The sequence below is a fragment of the Sabethes cyaneus genome, chromosome 2 (genome assembly GCF_943734655.1).
Source record: "Sabethes cyaneus chromosome 2, idSabCyanKW18_F2, whole genome shotgun sequence".
Lineage (NCBI taxonomy): Eukaryota > Metazoa > Arthropoda > Insecta > Diptera > Culicidae > Sabethes > Sabethes cyaneus.
In genome coordinates this window covers 104,343,159-104,352,163 of record NC_071354.1, presented here as the reverse complement: position 1 = coordinate 104,352,163, position 9,005 = coordinate 104,343,159, and the positions used below count along the sequence as shown (strand labels likewise).

At 38.3% G+C, this 9,005-nt stretch overlaps 2 protein-coding genes across 2 annotated transcripts; both read right to left on the bottom strand.

Moving 5' to 3' along the window:
• Nucleotides 1-551: 551 nt before the first annotated feature.
• LOC128735801 (uncharacterized) lies at nucleotides 552-1,010 on the bottom strand. The gene is made up of 3 exons (XM_053830286.1): nucleotides 920-1,010; nucleotides 726-849; nucleotides 552-675 (listed from the first exon to the last, which is right to left on the bottom strand). Exons 1-3 carry the CDS (start codon nucleotides 1,008-1,010, stop codon nucleotides 552-554), a joined length of 339 nt encoding a protein of 112 aa, XP_053686261.1.
• A 5,837-nt stretch (nucleotides 1,011-6,847) lies between these two features.
• LOC128738226 (uncharacterized) lies at nucleotides 6,848-8,418 on the bottom strand. The gene is made up of 3 exons (XM_053833210.1): nucleotides 8,287-8,418; nucleotides 7,861-7,984; nucleotides 6,848-7,006 (listed from the first exon to the last, which is right to left on the bottom strand). The coding sequence occupies exons 1-3, from the start codon at nucleotides 8,384-8,386 to the stop codon at nucleotides 6,883-6,885; spliced, it is 348 nt and encodes a 115-aa protein (XP_053689185.1). The 5' UTR covers nucleotides 8,387-8,418; the 3' UTR covers nucleotides 6,848-6,882.
• Between the last annotated feature and the right edge of the window lie 587 nt (nucleotides 8,419-9,005).

Below are 9,005 nucleotides of genomic sequence, written 5' to 3'. Positions count from 1 at the left end.
AGGCGGATTTATATTTTGGCTTTAAGAATTTCAGCTGTAAATACGCTTGCAGAACAAATCGCTATGTTTGAACAAATTGAAAATTGTTCTACGAAGTATAGAAATCACTCAAATTATTGACTTTTGTTTGAAAATTAAAGAAAATGGTGCCAAGTTCCTACCTAGCGCCTCCACGTGGCCATATCTGGAAATCCTCCAATTTACATAATTGTGAACAAAAATTCGATTCCCTAACGACTGTAACTATATCGTGTGGTACGGGAGGACCACGCTTACCTGCTTCCCGTTAATTTCAAGGAGTTGAATAGAATTAGATATTTTTTCTGGCTCTATTCGATTCCTTGAAATTCTTTCTGCGGTACACGCTACGGTCTGGCTGTTGATAAGAAAAATGATAGATTCAAATAATCGTCATTTACATGTTACTTTCAAGAATCGGCTGTTAATCGGAGATCGGAGATTAAATTAGATTGGATTGGAAAATTAAAAAAAAGGTGCATGGCTTGGAATTAGTAAAATATAATAGCGTAAAAAATTTTTTGAACACAATTTTACATATATGTAATTTTTCCGTCGACCACGCACTTGTATTTTATGCAGCATTCCGGATGATCTTTACTCAAATCAGGTTCGATTTCCTCGCATTTGGGATCGTTGTTCACTGCAATCCCACAGCTGAAAACGAATTGAATTATTGAAAATTGTGCACACTACGTTTCATTTACCTTGTGTATGTTAACGACAAATTTTCCGAACAAAAGATTTCCGTACATGTCATTGGGATTGTTTTAGTTTCGCCGGGCTCCAGTACAATTTTAGATCCTTCATCGTAACACCTTTTCGGGTGATCTAGTTGGTGGTGATAAGTTTGTCAACGATTTGTTTATGCAAACATTTATTCAGAACACTAGTTTCTCACCGGGATGCGTTGCATTCTGTAGCACTGCAACCGCTGCTATTGAAGAAGCCACTAAACAGAAGATCAACAAGATCACTCCAAACGCCTTCATAGTTGACGGAAGAGAAGACAGCACTCTGCGCAACCTACCGCTCTGACTTGAACGCTTGGTAAACAAGATGAAACTAAGATTACCGGTTCACACACTGCATGTTTTATATCACGCTTAGTGTTATTGTGGGTGGAAAACTTGTCCCAGCGATTCACGGGCGAGTATGATAATTGTCAACAAATTTTAGTATATAACAAAACTGATTACGTCCGATCGATATTCTTTTATTATTGACCTGCTTATATGGACACTCACTGCATTCTGGTTAGACAAGTTTCTATTGCTGTTACTTCAAGATGTGAATGTAAATTGATATGTAATAGTACAGCAATAAATATCTAACGGATTCGAAATAAACTGCCGTTATAGTGGTGACGATCATCTAAGCTTCTAGGCCTTTGACTTCCTGGAAAAACAAATCGCACCAACAAAACACAAAGTAACATGTCCTGAGATAATAAAGAAAACTAAATTCTGATTTGCAGCGTTAATAACAAAAGACACGATTGAAAATTTCGAAACTTTACTTAGATTTATGGTAGCGTACAAAAACTTTGGACTCTATTATCTGGGATATGTTTTCTTTGCAACCCACCCAACTGCTGTTGAACTATTTTTTCAAACATTTACACTTTAGAAATTAACAGTAGTTGGATGAGGATGAGGTTAATTAGGTTCATTAAGTCATTCAATTGTAACTTTTTTATAATGTATCTAATTTTTGCCAAATTGCCCAATTTTCAAGTAAGTATAAACTATTGTCACATAAGTTAGTTTTCTGCAGTTATGAGCCATGCTACATGCCATCTATCATCAGTGACGAAGCCAGGATTTTCATTTTGGGGGACAATTTTTTTTATTAGAGAAGTTTTAAACCTAAGAGGTTCACTCGCCTCTTGAAGAAGGCCAAGGTTTTCTGCATAATAGAAAACCATTTGTTTAAGAAATATATTTAATGCTTATGTTACAGAATTTTTTTTCGAATTAAATAATTAATTTATTTAGCTAAGTATTCATGTAACACAAGTAACTTTCTAATGGTTATCAAGAGTTTGCGTATAATATGATTTCTGCTAACTAGTTTGCTGTTGAAAAGAAAGTTTTATAGGATTTTTAAAGATTGCATAGCTTCTGGCACTCTCGCATCGAGCCTACTTTTCCCTCCGCAAGACGATTCGATCAAGGAGCATACGCCGCTCAAAACTGACGATGCATAAAGCGCTAATTAGACCGGTAATCCTATTCTTCAGCTGACGAATTTCTCGCAGGTTCTCTTCGAGATCGGTAGCCGGCACGTTGTCGTTTGTAGGCACTTCGAGGTCAACTACCGTTGCTATACTCCATCCGTTTTCACGTTGGTGATGTTCGAGAAAAACCGGCCCTCGATGAGAATATGGTCGACTTGATTCAAAGTTCGTTGGTCAGGTGATCTCCAGGTGGCTTTGTGGATATCTTTGTGGGAAAAGAAAGTGCCTCTGATCACCAAGTCTCGGAAAGCTGCAAAGTTGATGCATCGCTGGCCGTTGTCGTTCGTGTCGGTGTGCAGGCTATGGGGCCCGATCACCGGTCTATACATTGCTTCCCTGCCGACCTGGGAATATCCCCGATGACGATCTTGATGTCCTGTCGTGAGCAGCTGTCGTACTCGTACGTTTCATTCTAGCTGGGAATAAAACGCTCCCTACTCCTCGTCGGGTCTACCTTCGTATGGACAATGTACGTCTATGATGGTGTAGTTGAAGAAACGGGCTTTTATCCTCAACACGCACATCCTGTCCTTGATCACTTTCCAGTCCATTACGCGATCCTGCATTTTGCCCAACACTACGAAGACCGTTCCCAGCTCGTTGGTCGCTCCATCGCTCTGCAAAAAATTGGGTTTTACCACCACGGATCCTCCACACCTTCTCGCCTTTGCGACAGATATCCTACAGTGCTACGATGTCAAATTTTCGGGGCTCTAACTGATCGAGCAGCTTGTCGCCACCAACGAAATTTAACGATCTGCAGTTCCAGGTACCAAGACTCCATACCATGTCCTTATTTCGTCGCTTTTGTCCATGCCGAATGTTCCGAGTAACAGAGAGCTACATAGTTGAGAATCTTCACAGACTGTGAGAAATAGAAAACGATGTCGGTTATATTGCGCACTCATCAAAAATATACTTGTGCTACAGTTTTAGCTTGGTGTATTGTTATTCTGCATTAATTTTTTTTTAATGTTTGTTTTTAATGTTTAATGTTCCTTCCGCAAGATGTTTCCATCAAGGAGGGGACACCGCCTCGCAAAGCTGATGATGTACAAAATGCTAATCAGAGCGGTAGTCCTCTACGTATTCGTATTCTACGTATTCGAACGAAAGGTGTTTGGACGCACAAACTGAAGACGGAGAGAGATTCCCATCGTATACCTGTCGGCTGGCCATGTTGCAAGGATGCACGATCAGCACACCAGGAACGAAAAAAACAACGTGCTACTGGTTCGATCAGGTTGAAGCTGACTTGCAAGTGTCGAAACGCTTAACGAATTGATGACGAATAGCTCATGACGAGCACAGCTTGTCTGTTGGTGATGTTTTTCTGCAACTTGCCAGATTACTTGGCGACTTTTCCACTGATTGTCGGTCCAATTGGGTCCTAAAATTTGTGATAAAAAGACGATTTTTTTAGAAGAAACGATAAAGCTTCCCATTATGACTACCAGAGTATAGTTTTTTCTTTTTTGAAAAGATGCAGAGCACTAAAAAATTAAAAAACAAAGATATTGTAATTTATTCTCCCTTGACATTAGAGATCTTCCTTGACATAACGAAAATAACACGTTTCTGGCAACAATGATAACTTTTTCTCACTGGCAACTCTGGTTTGACATTAGAGCAGTTGATCGTTTTGACAGTTACAGCTTCGCAGTTGTCTCTTGTGCTTGTCTGCGTTTTGCTGGTCGTGAGGAAGCGAAACATCAAATTTGTACTAGTTATCGGATAAAAGTTTTGATTCGGGCAATGTATTCTAATCTATCGATTCACGGTGCTAGACTTTGTCCAAATCTAGTTTGCGCTAAGAATGACTAAACGATGTCAAACTGATGGCCAACAGTATAATCTCGATACAATCGACCCCGCAGAACAGTATGAAAAAAAAAAACGCCAACCGAAACTGGCACCGTATTATCAATCAGATTGGTATGTTCTGCTACTCCGATGTGAATCAGCAGTAGGGCGAACGGCAGACCAAAAATTTCTTTGCGTTTCTAACCAAACACGGTCGCATCTCGATGGCGGGTGTTGCATCCGAAAACTGAAGCCATCCACGCTGTGACCAAGTGCAGTCACTACGCTTATTGCTGATTTTGACAAAGGCCTTAATTAAACTGCGATGACCGGAACCGGAAAATGAGCTGTAAACTCAGAAAATGTTTTAGGTCGCGATTGCCAAGCCATTTCCTGACTGCAACTTTTGACTTTTTGACACACTATCACATGAGCGTGAAGGTAAACAAAAAGTTTTCCGTGACATTTCAAGATATACTATGGTTTCTTTTTATAATTCGTATTGTCTAGACACCGCTTGACACAACCATGCACAACTATAGTTTGTCTATATAAGGTTGCCCAAATGTTTATTTTTTGTTCAAAATTTCACAAAATTAAAAAAAAGGTTTTTAACGGCAATAGCCTAAAAATATAAAATTGAATATCAAAATATGTGTTCTCAACCCTAACCTCATCGATTCAAGATAAAAACGACATAGGGCTTTAGCACCCAATTTCCATGATAGTTAATTTCAGCCAGTTTCACAGTAGCTCGGCACAGTAGCATTCATATCAGAAAACATTTGGCTCCACAAAACACACGAGATACCGCGGTTAAAGTAAAAGTCCCCTTAATAAAAAAACATAGAGTACAGGAGGGTATTCCCATCACGCTACTAATTTCGGCATACATTACCTTTTTTGGCTACACTTTCCCAAATAAAAACTTTGCCGCTATATAACAATACTGAAACGAATGTAGCACTCATAGGTGTGATATTTTCGTATTTCAGTAGTCAATTCTTTCCTTATTTCATATAATAATAACACCACTTTTACGGTTGCCACTGCCCGTCTTTATTGTTATTCTACACTGAGGTAAATTCCCCTTTTATAAACTTATCGATACCACAATAGGCTTTAATGTGTTATAACTATTTTCATAAGAATGTAAATAGTTTGCTTAATTTTATTCAATAAACATCAAAACCACTGTTTTTCCACTAGCACGTAGCCAGGCTGAAAGAACTAGCAGCGATCGCTTACGCGTATCCGCTCTTTATGATTGTTTGTAAAACACACAATTATGATCACGTTTGCTTATTCTAGAAACTAAACAGCTGTGAATATGCTATCACAGAACAATTCTACTTCTTTTTATCACGGAAGAACACATAAATTCCCCTCTGATATGAAAATATAAATCAATTTTCATTCACTAGCCATTAGCAGTATTTTGGTTTTAATTCCAGCGTATGGTGCGTAGCCGCCCAGTTAGCTTCGAGGTACGCCGCTGGTCTAAAAGCCAGTCGTCTTATGTTCGAATCTCGGCTAGGCGGTGCTTGCTAGTTAGAGTCAGTAGGATTGTTGCACTGGCCCCGTAATTTTCCTGTACTCTAACAGCCGGCTGCGAAGTCTGTCGATAAAGAAGGGTAATGTCTAAAGACGGTATAAACCCATGGCTTTGCTTTTTTGTATGGCGTGTTATTTATACTACTACCAATATATGTGCTGACATATCTGGTATTTGAGTGACAACTGGCGCTAGTGTACATGAACGATTCAGTGATACACTAGCGCCAGCAGCAAGCTGTTGTCACTGCAAAACTAATTATCTTCAATGAGCCCGGAATGTAGACAATAGCGAGAAGTTATCCGTCGGTCTCTCTTTTCTTGTCTCTTTTGATCTGTTTTTGAAAAGCATTTAATCGCTGTGCTAGCTATTTCAGCCTGTCGGATTTAAAAAACACAGACACCACTATTGAAAGTGGGCTCAATTTAGCCGCTGCGACTTCATCATTTCTCGCGACTATAACTCAAATTCAGTAGCGTTTTATTAAGACCAAAATACACGCCGATATTCAGTAAATATTATTCTATCAACCAGGGCCCTACAACGTCACCTTCAATTGCATAGCGTCACTCAACAATGAAGTAGTGAAGCTTCGGTTTCAACAGAAGCAGCACCGCTTCAGTTTCAAGCTGGCTTCAGTCAGCGTCAGCGAACCGGATTTCATTTCGTCATGACTATCCGTTTCAACTTTTCATTTGTACTTTTCTATCAAATATTCAGAAAAAGGCCAGCAATTATGAATGCAAATAAATTGAATTTGAGTAACATTTCCTACAATGCAACGCATATTAAAGTTAACCTTGTCAACGTCGACAAATCGTGCCTGACTTTCTGCCGTCGTCAATTGAAACAGCTTCCAACTTCAACTGAAGCTTGGTTGAAACGTTCTGTTCAACAAGTGAAGCAGGTCACTTCATGTAAGAAGCGAATGTAAGAGAACGTCAGTTTCATTTATTTGTTTCGACGATGCCGGGCCCTGCTATCAACTGGTATAAAAATCTTGTCTCGAATAAATATAGTTTCAACGTAGTTACTGAATATTGTTTAGGCTACCGCTTAATGGGCTGGAAATACCCACCCGTACCCTAATTCACAAACTTTTTCACAAACGTCGTGTTTGGCTGGGACCAAAGTTTCTTTGGTATTGATGAAATCTCACGAATGCCTGAAATGTTTTGTTAGTTGGCTCGGTGTAACGAAGAGGCTTTCATAACAGGTTATTTAGTATTATCTTTATTTTTTTTGTATACAAAACTGTTTTATAAAACTAAAAATAAAATATTTTTCCTTCAATTTCGCATTTATACTTGACGCAGCAGTCAGGATGGCTTTTACTGAAGTCCTGCTCAATTTTTGTGCAATTAGGATCGTCCATTATGGCTACGCCACATCTACAATGATAAAAGCTTATTACGTTCTGCTTGCTGTAACTAAAAGTTTAATTTACTTCTAACGTTTAGCATGTGTAAATAGTATCGCTTGTAATTATTTTAGTAATACTGCATTGCTTGAGTAGTAAAACTATCATTCAAAAATTACATTGTTTTGTTGATAATCAGATTGTGCTTGATATCTGTATTGTGCCGAACTGTTTTGTTGCTATTCTCGTAGCATAGTAGTATGGAAATAAAAACAAGTTAAGTAAACATGTTGATAGAGCTTGTTTTTATAGGTGAGTCATTGTCAGCAACGCACGAATATTTTTTTGATGATAATGATGTAGATAGTAAGATATTTGTTATCCCTAGATTTTAAATTGTAGAAAAACATTAACACTTCCCAGCAATTGCTGACGGAAAGCGATGGAATGCATTTTTTAACATTTGCAACCAAAACAATATTAGATCAAAATAAACAATAACTTTTCCAATAAATTAGGATAATTAAGGGGTCAGTCCCAGCGTAGTGTTTAACATTCACGCCGAGGACCTAGGTTCAAATCTCAACCCCGCAGAAGTCACGAATGACCCATGCTGTTAAAGTGACTATAAAAAAAATAAAAACAGGATAATTAGCCAAATAAGCTACTTTTAAATTTATTTCAAAAACTAAAAAATCATGTGAAATATATTAATAACACTCAAACACAACAAACATCATTGCCAAAAATATCTGAATAGCAACAAAAGAGTTTCGTAAATAGGCGATCGCATATGGTTGAATATTTTAATTTGTTTTCCAACGTCACCGTTCCCTGCTAGTGTGAATCCCGACGATCGACTATAAAATGCAAAGTAATATTTACCCATAGTAGACAATCGAATTATCACGTCCACACGTCATAGTCTCGCAGAGACCAGGTCGTTGGCGGGTTTCGCCTGGCTTAAAGTGAATCTTCGTGTTCGCGTCGTAGCACTCTCCAGGGAAATCTGTTCGTAAATGGGTCAAGGTAGTATTTAAATGGTGATGACCGATTTTGACGCATCTGCTAGGACCGTAGAATACAGAGTTATCAAGACACTTTTTACACTTAGTTGGCCAGATGTCTTCTGTCAAAGCCTGCATAACGAAATTTCTCAATCTAACTCGGTAGGCTGTTTTGGGCATTCATTTTGAACCAAAACAACGTTAATGTCCATATAAAAGCCACGGCGATTTTGGCTAAGTTTAAACAATAACGTTCGGCGACGGTTCTGTATTCTTAAGGTCCTGCAGTCGTAATGTATTATACCCTCGTTCACTGCATTCGGTTGAATGTATGTGTAGCCATGACTATAGGTAATTCCTAATATCACACCGTAAACAATTAAGTATACTGCGGTTGTTTTCATTGCTAAGATTGTTGAAAATTTTTTTACGACCGAGCAGAAACGGTTAGCTCACTACGCGAACGGGAGATGACTGATTTGCACCGTGCTAGTGATTTCCTATTTCTCGTGTAGTTCATATTCCAGTTTTCTTCCTCTCGACATTCGGTGTATTCATTATGAATTACCGTATACACTCCGTAAGGTTATCAGTAACAGAGTCATCAATAGGTTAAAAAATCAGTCCTAACTTGAGACGGAGATGACCATTCTAATGTTATACAATTGATCGATGTTCATCTGACATATTATGCAAATAACTGTGGCGAAAGTATACAACTTTTCTTAATGATTCATAATTAAGCTCTTTCTGCGTTTAGCATACTTTCTCCTATAGGTCACGCATTTCACATCTCTATGTGGTCAACTTTCAAGGTAGGAGATCAGATTGTGATACATAGAAAATAGTGTAAGCGAGGGTTATTTCAGCCTATTGCTGCTTTCAGTCTTCGTTTTGAATTTTTGGTATGGCCGAAATATGATAGTGAATGTTTGTCGAAATTTAATATGTGTTTTGATGAGGCAGGATATAATATTTGTATATCATAGAATATTTTAGAACAGTTAGAAATGTTTTGACTTA

Coding starts and splice junctions, on each gene's coding strand:
- LOC128735801 (XM_053830286.1), bottom strand. CDS start 1,010: ATGAAGGCGTTTGGAGTGATCTTGTTGATCTTCTGTTTAGTGGCTTCT. Junction 850..919: donor ACAGAATGCAACGCATCCCG/GTGAGAAACTAG, acceptor ACCACCAACTAG/ATCACCCGAAAAGGTGTTAC. Junction 676..725: donor TTGTCGTTAACATACACAAG/GTAAATGAAACG, acceptor ATTCGTTTTCAG/CTGTGGGATTGCAGTGAACA.
- LOC128738226 (XM_053833210.1), bottom strand. CDS start 8,386: ATGAAAACAACCGCAGTATACTTAATTGTTTACGGTGTGATATTAGGA. Junction 7,985..8,286: donor ACCGAATGCAGTGAACGAGG/GTATAATACATT, acceptor ATTTACGAACAG/ATTTCCCTGGAGAGTGCTAC. Junction 7,007..7,860: donor AATTCGATTGTCTACTATGG/GTAAATATTACT, acceptor TTATCATTGTAG/ATGTGGCGTAGCCATAATGG.